This window comes from Carcharodon carcharias, chromosome 19, assembly GCF_017639515.1.
Source record: "Carcharodon carcharias isolate sCarCar2 chromosome 19, sCarCar2.pri, whole genome shotgun sequence".
Taxonomy (NCBI): Eukaryota; Metazoa; Chordata; class Chondrichthyes; order Lamniformes; family Lamnidae; genus Carcharodon; species Carcharodon carcharias.
This window is the reverse complement of record NC_054485.1, coordinates 110988796-111002460: the sequence shown is the minus strand read 5'-3', so window position 1 is coordinate 111002460 and position 13665 is coordinate 110988796. Positions and strand designations below refer to the sequence as shown.

Genomic DNA, 13665 nt, shown 5'->3' with positions numbered 1-13665 from the left:
GCAGCCTCTATGGCCGCCTCCAAACTCTTTCAGGGGACTGCAGGCCGGATTCCAGCTAGCACCCTCCTCCCTGCCTCACCCCACCCGGAATGAAAATACCGCCTTTGCGGACACTTTTACCCTAGGAGGGTGCGGTGAGCTAACTACCTCCAGGGTGAAAATCCATCCTGGTCTGACTATCCTGTTCAGTGTCCTTGTTTAACTTTCTCAGGTTGCACTCTTTTTCACTTAACCCCCAGCTGCACCACACACAATTTGCCCACACCTTGGTCAGGGGAGGGTTAAGTTGCAGGGGCCACGACTGATTGCAGAGCACAGCGAGGACCAATATTTGCAAGAAAATTAAAGAAAAGAGCCAGAGAAGGAGATACAAAAAGAAAAGGAAATATGGAATATGCATTTATATAGCGGCTTTCGCAGTCTCAAGATGGCTGACAAAGCTTGACAGCGAACACAATACTTTTGAAGTGCAGGAATTGTAATGTAGGAAATGTGGCTGCGAATTTGCTCACAGAAAGCTTTCACCAATTGTAGTCAGATGATGAACTGATCTTTATTTTAATAATGTTGGTTGAGGGGATAAGAGAACTCCCCTGCTCTTCACCCAAATGGTGGGGGTGAAGTCATTTATATCATCCATTTGTTCCTTTTTTCTTTCATGGGACGTGGGCATCACTGGCAAGGCCAGCATTTGTTGCCCACTCCTAATTGCCCTTGAGCTGAATGGCTTGCTAGGGCATTTCAGAGGGCAGTTAAGAGTCCGCCAAATTGCTGTGGGTCTGGAGTCACATGTGAGGATTAAAGGCCACTAGTGAGCCAGATGGGATTTTACAACAATCGATGATCGTTTAATGGTCACCCTGACTGAGGCTAGCTTTATAATTCCAGATTTTATCAATTGAATTTAAATTCCACCAGCTGCCGTGGTGGGATTTGAACCCGCGCTCTCAGAGAGCTAGCCTGGGCCTCTGGATTACTAGTCGAGTGACTTTACCACTATGGCACCATCACCCACTGTGGGAGGGCGGAACCAGGATCTCCAAAGATGGCACCTCAGACAGTGCCAGCCATGGTAATGGGGAGAAAACTGGGAGCGAGGGGGAAGAGATTTTTTTCTTATTGAAAAAGAAAAGAAAAGAAAACTACAGAATAGAGTCAAGAAAGAGTTAAAAGTTTGGACTGCATTGGCAGGGCTGGCTTTGCTGCAGTCAGCAATGTTGATTGTTGGAAATAGAGGGAGAAAAAAAAAAATCAAAGCCGCCGTTTGGCCTCTGGTTATAATCCAGAGCCTGTTTTATCTCCCTTAACAGGTGGGGCAACCTCGTCTGCTTTCATTGCTGCTGCAGCCTAGGCCAGGCAAGGCTGCTGGATGACGAGCGGTGGGCAGGCTGCAGCAACTCACTTCTCTCCCTCGCTGTGCCTCAACCCTCTGGGCCTTAGATTCAGCCTGGGAGAGCTGTGGATTCCCCTCGCCCCTGTCGGCGCATGTGTGTGTGTGTGTGTGTGTGTGTGTGCGTGTGTGTGTCTGCGTGCACCGGAGACACAGTGATCGCATGCACCCACCAGCTTTTTTGACCACTCATCCCCTCTGACGGAGAGTCTGGTGGGGCTGCTGTTGGTCGTGGGGGAGGGGTGGGGGGTGAGGAGGGGACCTGAGCTTCACTCACTCACTCACACACACACATACATACACACCTTCCCCCATGCCTTTGCAATCTGGCTACACCCTCCTCATCATCCCTCTGCACAGCAGCCTTGAAGCAACCAGTTTCTTCCTATGGGTGAGTTGTTTATTCTTCTTCACCGCTCCCTTTTTATTTCGGCTTCGTAGTCTGCACAGGAAGAAGTTGTATATCTTGAACCTTCTTTTTTTTGGGTAGCTCTAATCGTGTGTCCCCTCCTTCCCACCCCCCACCCCCCTCCTCCCACTAGCTGGGAGCTCAGCCGTCCTTAAAGGTGCAGCGCTCCCTCGCTACAGGGGCAGTTCAGTGAAGTTGCGATAGTTTTCAAAGCCGGCTATCACCTCTGGCGATCTTTTGTTTTGTTTACGCGCATCTGCAAACTTAGTGGAAGTTTTAGTGATTTTGGCTGAGAGATGAATGCCTTTGAAAGAAGTGTTGATGCAGCTGTTTGTTATCGAGTGCATATTGAGACACTGACATCATTATCTGACAGAAGTTGTAAAACGCCCTTTGGGATGATACCGAGAATCCATTTGTACAAAGGGCCCTGATATTGAGACCCCCCCCCACTGCCTTTAAAGTGACTTGAAATTGTAATGTTAAAATTTGAGCCTTCAGGAGTGAAATCAGGAAGCACTTTTTCACACAAAAGGTGGTTAAAAAAAAATCTAGAGCGCTCTCTCTCTCTCTCTCGCACAAAACCCACTAATTGAAGCTTTTGAGACTGAGATTGATAGGTTTTGGGAGGTGAAGGGATTAAAGGCAGATAAATGGAATTGCGATGCAGATCAGACATGATTGAATTGAATGCAGAATTTATTTTTGCCTTTCATGGGATGTGGGCGTCACTGACAGGTCCAGTATTTGTCGCTCATCCCTAATTGCATTTGAACTGAATGGCTTGCAAGGCCAGCTAAGAGTCAACCACATTGCTGTGGGTCTGGAGTCACATGTCGGCCAGACCGGGTAAGGAAGGCAGATTTCCTTCCCTAAAGGACATTAGTGAACCAGATGGGTTTTTACAACAATCAATGATAGTTTCATAGAAACCCTTACTGAGGCTGGCTTTATATTCCAGATTTATTAATTGAATTCACCATTTGCCATGGTGGGATTTGAACCCATGTTCCCAGAAGCATTAGCCTAGGCCTCAGGAGTACTAGTCCAGTGACATAATCACCACAACATCATCTCGCCCCAAAGTGAGGGGCCGAATGGCCTCCTCTTGTAATTTCTAATGTTGCAATGTATCAAATTGAGGCCCACTGCACCCAAACTCTTTACACAGTCTCCCAAATCATTCATCTGTGTTAGCAAAAACCAGGATCCCCAATTATAACTATTGCAGGGGGGAAATTCAATCAGGTTTCACTGGCTTGTGAACCCATTGTTGGAGGGACCCACAGCGGCTGCACTCTTTTCAATGAGATCCTTTTTTAAAAGCAATCTTAGTGCATGAAAGGCATTTAAACACCATTTTAAACAGGCACTAAAAATAGATGAGTCACCGTAGCCCTGAAACTGCAGTGAGAAGAACCACTTTGAACAGTAATAGGGGTCCATGCATAGAAATATTCGTGAAAAAGGCTTTTTTGCAATGTTGTCTTTGGCGTAACCAAGCCACAGTTTTAGGCCCCTGCCCGGAAGTGACTATAACAAAAACTGGGCAACATCATATCCTTGAGGATCACACTGCTTATCCTGCATTTCTGTAGCACCTTTCACAACCTCAGGACATCCCAAAGTGCTTCACAACCAATTAAAATTTTCACTTTTGACGTTCCTTGAACTGAGTGGCTTGCTAGGCAATTTCAGAGGGCAGTTAAGAGTCAACCACATTGCTGTGGGTCTGGAGTCACATGTAGGCCAAACCAGGTAAGGACGGCAGATTTCCTTCCCTAAAAGGCATTAGTGAACCAGATGGGTTTTTACAACAATAGACGATAGTTGTCATGGTCACCATTACTGAGACTAGGTTTTATTAATTAAATTTAAATTCCACCAGCTGCCATGGTGGGATTTGAACCTGTGCCCCCAAAATACTAGCCTCAATAACTGGATCACTACCCCACTATTTCCCCTTACCCTAAGGTAAGTGAAATATCCTAAGGTGATTCACTGGAACATACTTGGACAAATATTGACACCAAGGAATTTCTCAGTGGTGCATTTCTGCAGCAATTCCAGGGCTCTGGTGAGGTCCACACCATCTTCAATTGTCCCTGGCTCCTTCCTCTACTGTTTCAGCAAGCAACCGATTACATGGCGTCAGAGATCCACTGGCATCAAGCAATGGCGACCTCCCCATAACGTTATCGCTTCATAACGGGCGTAGAGTGGGCAAACCAGGTCTGCACGAGCGTATGTTCCCGACCACCCACCCAAAGCCCTGCCAATAAAAAAAACGATAGGAGATTGTAACTCACTGAGTCCTTTCATTCCCACATGATCCATGAGAGTTAGTGACGGAAAACTGATATCTCTTTCAGCTGAAGCGGATGAAGGAGCTGGAGCAGCAGCGCGATGTCCTATGGCATGGGCTGGAGATGGTGGACCGGGCACGGGATTGGTATCATCAGGAGATCCATGGCGTAGACCAGAGACTGCGGCATGGCAGTGAGGGTTTGGGAGATAATGTGAGCACCATATGGAAACATTAGATTTGGCTCTGTTCTTGGAAGGCTAATTACCAGGGAAAGATAACTACATAGTTAGGAGCAGAGACCTAACATAGTAGCAGAATCAAGGGATATGGGGATAGGAGGGAAAAGTGGAGTTGAGGTAGAAGATCAGGCATGATCTCCCAAATTCACAACCTCTACCACCTAGAAGGACAATGATGGCAAAGGCAATGAATGCCATCGCCTCCAAGTTACCTGTTAAGTCACATGCATCATCCTGAATTGGAACCATATCGCTGCTTCTTCATCATCGCTGGGTCCAAACCCTGGAACTCCCTCTCTCACAGCAATGTGTGTGGGTCTAAAACGCATGGACTCTGATGACTCAGAAAAGTGGCTCACCACCACTTTTATAAGCGCCAATGTCCCGAGAATGATTTAAAAACGTGGTCTTATTGAATGATAGAACAGGTTCAAGGAGCCACAAGGTCTACTACTACTCTTATTTTTATGTCCTGATGTACAGGATTGAGGCTAAGAGGAGGTTGAACATATATATAGGATGTGGGCATCACTGACAAGGCCAGCATTAGTTGCCCATCCCTAATTGCCCTTGAACAGAGTGGCCTCCTAGGCCATTTCAAAGTCAACCACATTTCTGTGAGTCTGCAGTCACGTGTAGGCCAGCAGGTTTCCTTCCCTTTACAATAAATGATGATGGTTGTACATAGTCACCATTATTGAAACTGGCTTCATTTTCCAGATTTATTAATTAAATTCCACCAGCTGCCTTGGCAGGATTTGAACCTGTGGCCCTAGGCTCCTGGATTACTAGCCCAGTCTCCCCCAACAGTGGCAACCTGATATGGGCTTTGATGAAGTGAGTGAGGGCAATTTTTACCTAACCCACCAATCAAAAACTGATGGGATCCAGTGCGATGCTGGATTTCCATCCTGCCCAATCAATTGGGGTTAGTTCTGGATTGATCAAGCAAAGAGTTAGCATGGACATGATGGGCTGAAATGTCTCCTTCTGTGCAGTAAGTTTCTACGATTCCACGAGAGTGGCCTCTGGCAACTGGGGTGTCTGAAAATTTCAAGTTGATGGTGAGGAATGTGGTCACGGGGTGCGCCAGGGTATAAGGGGGGGGTGGGGTGGGGTGGGGGGGAGCGAAAGGTTATGTTGGTGGGAAGGTGGGAATGTGGAGTTGAGGTTACAATCAGGTCAGCCATGATCTTATGGAATGGCGGAGCAGGCTCCTAATTCGTATGTTCACATGTATGTATGTGCGTATAAAGGAACATTCACGCTGATCCTAAATGACATTTTATATGAGGGACTTGGGAAAGATTCCAACGCTTGTGTGCACTATTGGCACTTTCAAAAGGAAAGGGAGCTGGGAGTTGGGGTATGAAAGCTGACACCTAAATATTAACTTGCATTGTCATCTATAACATTTCCCCCCTTCTCTCAGGATTATGCTTCCAATTCACGCCCAAACCGTGTCTCTCTTCTTCAGGACAAGATCCAGCATGTCAACTACTGCCTCTGTGATTTCATATCCAACGCAGAGAGGGTCAGTTCCTTGTTTTTTGTATTGTTAGCCCTGCTTAAATAAAGGAAAAAAGACACTTGCATTTTGAAAGTGCCTTTCAAAACCTCAGAACATCCCAAAGCGCTTTGCGGCCAATGAAGTACTTTCGAAGCGTCTTCACTGTTGTAAGGTAGGAGACGCACCAAAAAAGAAATTCGTTATAATAATGTTCATCTGTTTTCGTCAGGTTGGTGCAGGGGTAGTTGTTGACCAGGACACCAGGGAGAACTCCCCTGCTCTTCCCCAAAACATTTCAATGGGACCTTTTTGAGGAGCCAGGCAGGGCCTCAGGTTAACATCTCACACAGGAGCATGGACATCTTACAGCAGCTGTTAGGGCCTTGGTGAGACCACACCTGGAGTATTATGTGTGGTTTTGGTCTCCTTACCTAAGAAAGGATATACTTGCCATAGAGGGAGAGCAGTGAAGGTTCACCAGACTGATTCCTGGGATGACAGGATTGTTGTTTGAGGAGAGATTGGGCTGACTAAGCCTGTATACACTGGAGTTTAGAAGAATGAGAGATCTCATTGAAACGTATAAAATTCTGACAGGGATGGACAGACTGGATGCAGGGATGATGTTTCCTCTGGCTGAGAGGGGTCTAGAACAAGGGGTCACAGTCTCAGGATACGCGGTAGGCTATTTAGTACTGAGATGAGGAGAAACATCTTCACTCAGAGGGTGGTGAACCTATGGAATTCTCTACCACAGAAGCTGTGGAGGCCAAGTCACTGAATATATTTAAGATGGAACTAGATAGATTTCTGGACTCTAAAGGCATCAAGAGCTATGGGGAGAAATCGGGAGTACGGTATTGAGATAGAGGGTCAGCCATGATCATATTGAATGGCGGGGCAGGCTTGAAGGGCTGAATGACCTACTCCTGCTCCTGTTTTCTATGTTTCAATGTCTCATTGAAAAGATGGCACCTCTGAAAGTGCTGCACTCCCTCAGCCCTGCACTGCGAGTGTCAACCTGAGTTTTGTTCTCAAGACTCTGAAGTGTGATGTGAACCCACAACTTTACGATTCAGAGGCAAGTGTGCTACCTGCTGAGCGATGGCTGATAGCTCCTTTATCTCTGGGCTAGGATGTAGACAGGGAATACGGATTCACTCTGAGGCCTCCACTACTTCCTCCAGAACCCTGGAATGTGGGTTTGCGGCAGGAAATCGTTCCACTGCCAGGATGCCACTCAACTATGTGGAGGGACCAAGAGGAGAGCAGTGAGCTGCTGTGCATCTGCTCATGCTAATCCCCTCTGCTCTGAACAGGTGGCCTTCAGTATTAACTTGATCCAATAGTCTAATCTGCTTCTGCTGTTCCAGAAAAATTAAAAACAACAGAAGACAATGCCATGGCCAAGAGTCACAGACATTACATTGAGTGTAAGCACTTATTCTCTTGTGTTATTAACCAGTACCCCCATCTAGGCTTCCAACCCCAGTTCAGTACTGAGGGAATGCCGCACTGCTGGAGGTGCAGTTTTTTTAGGTGAGGCATTAAACCAGAGGCCTGGTCTGTCCTCTCAGTTGGAAGTCAAAGATCCCATAGGCACTAATTTTGAAGAAGAACAGTGGGGGGATTTACCTGCTCAATGTTTGTCCCATGGGCATCATCACAAAAATCAGATTATCTGGTCAATATCTCACTGTTGAATGCAAATTGGCTGCAGAGTTTCCTACTTTAAACTAGTGATCATACTTCAAAAGTACTTCAATATTTGTAAGGTGATGTCCGAAGGTCATGAAAGAATGAATTCTTTCTTTTCCTTTAATTACTTACATTGGCACAGTTAACTAGGAAGTATTGGGAAGCAATTGATTCACCATGATGCAGTCTACAGGTTAAAATCCCAATTTCCTTGTCACCCAAGAAAAACACATTGAACAGAAGGTGAAAAATATTTGTTAGCAGCTTCAAATATGACCCTTACCTTAGCCCAAATTATTCTTAAATTGTTGCTTGGTGGTACAGAACTTGAGAATTCCTGAAAAAAGAGATACGCTGTTGAAGCTTTTTGTCTTGAACTCATCAGGACAGATTCTCAAAAATACCAAATCTCAAAGGGGACAACAATTGTACTGCATGACAAGAGCATGCTGATTGATTAGCAAGTGGATCCCAATTGATTGGGGTGTTGCCATAGAGAATGCACCAGGGAACAGTTAACTGCCAAGCTTTTATTTAAATTCAAACCGGGCAAGATTAATCTGATTGTTCAAGGCATTGCCATGGGGAATGATCCAGGGGAGTGGCTTTCCCCCAAACTTTAGTTTAGTTGAAAAATGTGCAATTTGTGGACATGTTTGTTTTTCTTTTTTTTTGCAAAGGACTGGGCCGTTTGTGAATATATGTAGCTTCTAGCATATGTAAGTGCAAGCCTGACTGATAATCCTGAATTGGTTGTCAGTGTAATTCTTAGCATATTCCAGGATTATTTAACATGTGTTGTCCAATCGGGAGAATGACATCTAATGTTGGGCACTATGTTTTGAGTTTTGCAAGCATGGGCTGGTTGGGTACGGTTAGTACTTTGCCTGCTGCGAATAGCAAATAGGGAAAAACTGTTTGAAATGATCTGCCAGTCCTTGGGACAAATGGCCTACATACCTAGCATCACACCAGCACTGAAATTCATGTACCACATTTCTCATTTGTGTGGTTGGCGGAATGTGTTTTTGGCTTGATGGCAGAATCCTGTTAATAAAGAACACCACTCATGTTGCTACCGAGGTAGCAATTTGAGGTAGACCGGGCCCTTTTCAAGAGCAAAAGTGGCAGCTTTAGGCCCATTCATGAGTTTGTGCAATATACAGTAAGCAGTGATCTGACCGGGGTAGCCATTATCTCGCAGGGTGCCTTTGATGCGCCCTATTTCAGCATCAAACTTGCACAGTGAGCAAATGGCTCAGGCTCTATTTAGAGGTTGCCAATAAGGCCAATGTTATAGCGCGTGGAACTGTCGGAATCCCAATGTGCATATTGACCAGTAAAGGTGGGCTTGCGATAGCTTGGCGGTTAACTGTTCCCTGGTTGATTCTCTATGGCAACGCCTCCACCAGAGCACCCTCTTCTCATGCGGTATACATTGTAGTTCCCTTTGAAACTTGGTATTCTTGCGATGCTGTCCTGATGAGTGCAAGACGAAAAGCTTCGACAGCATGTCTCTTTTTTCAGGAACACACATATTCTTAAATTAATCAGTCTGGTGTTTAATTAGTTATGAGAGTGGCTCAAACTATTTAAATAAGGCATTAAAGGAATAAAAACTGCAAATTAAAAAGCTTAGTTTGGTTTCTCAACACCTGAATATTCACTGTTTGTTCCAGATGTTGCTGCCTCACCACCGGACTGCACAGCCTGATGCTGAACATCTGCCAAGAGGGAAGGGCAGGAGATTCCAGCAACGGACCCTGGATTCCCTTAAACAACAAAATTATTTGCTGACCAAGGTATAAAGTGTATGTGGACTATTCATGATCAATTTCTCCAAAGAAACCATTAACATTAGAGGACACGGAGGTAACTTTGGAGCAGTAGGGGTCAATGGGCATTTTTCAGTGATAAGTGTCAATTTAAACAAAACACTGTCCAGTCTGGTGTTCAGCCACAGGCTCAACGAGGTGTCACTGAGTTGGGTGATCTTGCCAACAATTAGGTGGCAGGTATTGGCCCTTAGCACCTCTGGAGCTCAGGCAGCAGGAAATTTAAGGGTGACACAGGGACAGGGGGAGGCCATTCAGCCCCTTGAACATGTTCCATCACTCAATGAAATCATGGTTGACCTGTACCCTAACTCCATCCACCCACCTAGACTCCATTTCTCTTGGCTAGCAAAAAATGATCGCTCTCAGGCTTCTAATTATAATTGAGCTATCATCTAATGCTTTTTTTTGGGAGAGAGTTCCACTCTTCTACCACCCTTTTTGTGAAGTATTGTTTCCTAACCTCTCTCCTGAATCGCCTGGTTCTGATTTTAAGGTTGCACCACATTGTCCTAAAGTTTCCCAATTAAAGGAAAAGATTTCTCTCTATCTACCCGAACAATTACTTTCAATATCCTATAACACTCAATCAAATCATCTATAACCATCTATATTCTACAGAACACAAGCTTAGTTCATGCAATCAGTACCCTAGCCATCATAAACATTCACTCCCCCCACCACCGACACACAGTGGCAGCAGTATGTACTATCTACAAGGTGCATCTCACCAAGGGTCCTTCGACAGCAGCTTCCAAACCCACTACCACCTAGAAGGACAAGGGCAGCAGATACATGGGAACACCACCACCTGGAAGTTCCCCTCCAAGCCACTCACCATTCTGACTTGGAAATATATCACCGTTCCTTCACTGTCGCTGGGTCAAAATCCTGGAACTCCCTTCCTAACAGCACTGTGGGTGTACATATGCTACATAGACTAAAGCAGCTCAAAAACGCAGCTCACCATCACCTTCTCAAGGGCAATTAAGGATGGGCAAGAAATGCTAGCCTTGCCAGCAACACCCAATCCTATGAACGAATATAAAATGAAACTCTCTTTGTAATCTAGTTGGAACGATGGTAACATTCTGGTGACTGCGAATTCCTTCCAAGACCAATATATTATTTTCTAAGGTGCTGTGGTCAGAACTATGTAAAGTACTCCAGATGCTGTCCAACAAGGACTTTGTATAACTTTATACTCTCTCACTCTTTAATTACAAAGCCTAACATTCCATTAGCCTTGTTGGTCTTTTTTTGTATGTAACAATTGCATTTTAGTGATCCATGTTCAGAGGCCCCTAATTCTCTTTGGATCTCCACTGGTCCTAGCTGTTCACCACTTAAAAATTACTGGGATCTATACTGTTTTGGTTCAGAATGGATGACCTCACATTGAACCTGCTTTAAAATCCATCTGCCACGATTTCTCCCACTTATTTAACCTGTTAACGTCTGTCTGTAATTTTATGCTCCTCCCTAAGCTGCTTACCCTTCCACCAATGTCCGTGTCAGCAACAAACTTGGATTACCCAATAATCTTGAGATTCATCGAGAAATCTTTTGGAGAAAGCGCATTCCAATTCATAACACCCCCTCAGTGTTAAAAACGAAATTCTCCCCTTCTCCTCCCTCCCCTTCAGTTCTTTTGCCAATTAACTTCAATCTGTGTCCTCTGGTAATCGACACTGATGGAATGCATTTCCTGAAAGGGCAGTGGAAGCAGACTCAACAGTGACATTCAAAAAAGGATTTGGAGGTATACTTGACAAGGGCAAAACTGCAGAGCAGGGAGAGCACTAATTGGATAGTTCTTTCAAAGAGCTGGCACAGGGCACAGTGGCCAAATGGCCTTGTTCTGTGCTGCATGATTCTATGTTTCACCACTGGTGCTACACTCAGTTCTGCATCTAAAGCTTTTTTTTTGAATCTTTCATGGGATGTGGACATCACTGGCAAGGCCAGCATTTGTTGCCCATCCCTAACTGCCCTTGAGCTGAGTGGCTGCAGGTCTGGAGTCACATGTAGGCCAGACCAGCTAAGGATGGCAAATTTCCTTCCCTAAACGACATTAGTGAATCAGATGGGTTTTTACAATAACTAATGATGGTTATCATAGTCACCATTTCTGGGACTAGCTTTCATTTCCAGGCTTATTAATTGATTTTAAATTCTGCCTTGGTGGGATTTGAACCCATGTTCCCAAGGCCTTCGCCTGGGTTTCTGGATTACTAGCCCAGTGACATTACCAGTACACCTAAAGCTTCCAGCTCCCCGTCTGGTTACGTCCTGATATGGGAATGCAAATGGACAATGATGCTGACTGAGTTTCTGTTCAACAGGAAGTGTCAAAGAAAAGCCAGTGGATCACACAGCTGGAACAGGAGAAGGCGGTCCTCATCAAACAGCTGTTGGAGGCTCAGTTCGAAGGCCATGCTCAATCCAGCTGGAGCAGATCCATCTTTGTCTAGGCCAGTGCTTGAGACACCGGTTAACATGTTCACCAATGGGGTCAGGATTGCCCTGAATTTTCCCAGCTCCCCAGGCCTCTTGTCTAGCTGGAATATTATACGTTGGGAGTTTTATCAAAGAATCAAGGAATGGTTATAACGCAAGCGGATATTCGTCCCATTGTGTCTGTGCTGGTTCTCTGACGAGCAGGTTAAGAGGACATTTGATAGAGGTGTTGAAAATCACGAGGGGGGGTGTCTGGACAGAGCAGAGAAAGAGAAACCCGTTTCCATGGGCAGAAAGGTTGAGAACCAGAGGCCACTAACTGAAAAAGAAGCAAGGGCGACATGAGGAAAACCTCTTTTTTTTAATAAAACGCAGTGAGTGGCTAGGATCTGGAATGCATTACCTGAGAGCGTGGTGGAGGCAAGTTCAATTGAGACGTTCAAAAGAGAACTGAACAATTATGTGGGGGTGGGGGGTGGTAATTATAGGGCAGCTGGGAAAAGGCAGGGGAGTGGGACAAGTTGAGTTGAGAAATCCAGCATGGACCACAACAGGTCAAATGGCCTCATGTGCTGCAACCATTCTATGATTCTAAGAGCAATGATTCTGGTTCACCGCCATTAAATTTCCCTTTCATCTTCTCTTCTCGAAGGATAACAATCTCAGTTTTGAGGGGGTGGTGTCAGCAGAACACTTGACCGACTGTCATCAGAAATCACCCAAAATGAGAGAATTCTCGTCGATTTTGCAAGCGCCCAATCAGAAAATCAACTGACACCGAGCCACATCAGGAGACGCTAAGATGGGTGACTCAAAGCTCGGTCAAAGAGATAGGTTTATAAGGGGCCGCCCTAAAGGAGGGAAGTAAGGTAGAGAGGTTCAGGGAGGGAATTCCAGAGCCTAAGGGTCTAGGCTAAAGGCACAGCCACCGTTGCTAGAATGAAGGAGCTGAGGGATGCGCTGGAGACTAGAATTGGAGGAGAGCAGAGTTTTGTGGAAGATTGCAGGTCCTGAGGAAGTTAGAGGTAGGGAGGGGCAATGCCGCTGAAATTGGCGATTTCACCACAATCCCTAATTTCGATTTCGATATGGGCATGATTGCCCATCATGAAGCCCTGCCCATTGGCATCATAAATAGTGGCCATGAATGATAGAAAAGGTCCCCATTCATAAAATTGCTGAGTCGAGCTCCATGCTATCTTGGCTGCTCCTTGCACGCTGTCTGAGGCTAGCAATTCCAGAGTTTAAAACCATGGTGAATACCAGTTGAGTAACAGCCATGCATTAATGAACAGATATTGTGACTATGTCTATGCAGAGATTTAGGGATGATTCCGAGTATCTCAAATGCAGTACTGCCTCACCTGTTTAGATATCACACTCCTTTAAGATTGCTGCTTAAATAAAGGTCCTTGCTTTTCTGTGGCCTGATTGTAGACATCTTTCTTGGTGATGGGGCGGGGGTGAGGTGGGTGGTGTTCTTTTGACCTTACTTGCTGGACAGGAATCCCCTGAAATCTAGTGGAACAGTATTTTAATATTCTTTCATGGATTGCTGGTAAGGCCAGCATTTATTGCCCATCCCTAACTGCCCCTTGAGAAGGTGGTGGTGAGCTGCCTTCTTGAACTGCTGCATGTCCACGTGGTGTAGGAATACCCACAGTACTGTTAGGGAGGGAGTTCCAGGATTTTGACCCAGCGACAGTGAAGGAACAGCGATATATTTCCAAGTCAGGATGGGGAGTGACTTAGGGGGGAACTTCCATTGATGGTGTTCCCATGTATCTGCTGCCCTTGTCCTTCTAGGTGGTAGAGG

The 13665-nt window shown here is 45.5% G+C and overlaps 1 protein-coding gene across 2 annotated transcripts; it reads left to right on the top strand.

Moving 5' to 3' along the window:
* The first annotated feature begins 1627 nt into the window (after positions 1-1627).
* Positions 1628-13274, top strand: LOC121291377 (suppressor APC domain-containing protein 2-like). Of its 2 annotated transcripts, none has more exons than XM_041212464.1 (5): positions 1628-1781; positions 4172-4318; positions 5824-5880; positions 9234-9356; positions 11735-13274. In XM_041212464.1, the coding sequence occupies exons 1-5, from the start codon at positions 1704-1706 to the stop codon at positions 11861-11863; spliced, it is 534 nt and encodes a 177-aa protein (XP_041068398.1). In that variant the 5' UTR covers positions 1628-1703; the 3' UTR covers positions 11864-13274. The 2 variants fall into 2 exon arrangements, with proteins under 2 accessions (XP_041068398.1, XP_041068397.1); XM_041212463.1 differs by having other exon boundaries at positions 5779-5880.
* The last annotated feature ends 391 nt before the right edge of the window (positions 13275-13665 follow it).

Bases quoted from the DNA above. Each gene is read 5' to 3' on its own strand.
- LOC121291377 (XM_041212463.1), top strand. From the start codon at position 1,704: ATGCCTTTGCAATCTGGCTACACCCTCCTCATCATCCCTCTGCACAGC. The intron at 5,881-9,233 runs GTCAGTTCCTTG...TGTTTGTTCCAG, and splicing joins TCATATCCAACGCAGAGAGG to ATGTTGCTGCCTCACCACCG. The intron at 9,357-11,734 runs GTATAAAGTGTA...TCTGTTCAACAG, and splicing joins AAAATTATTTGCTGACCAAG to GAAGTGTCAAAGAAAAGCCA.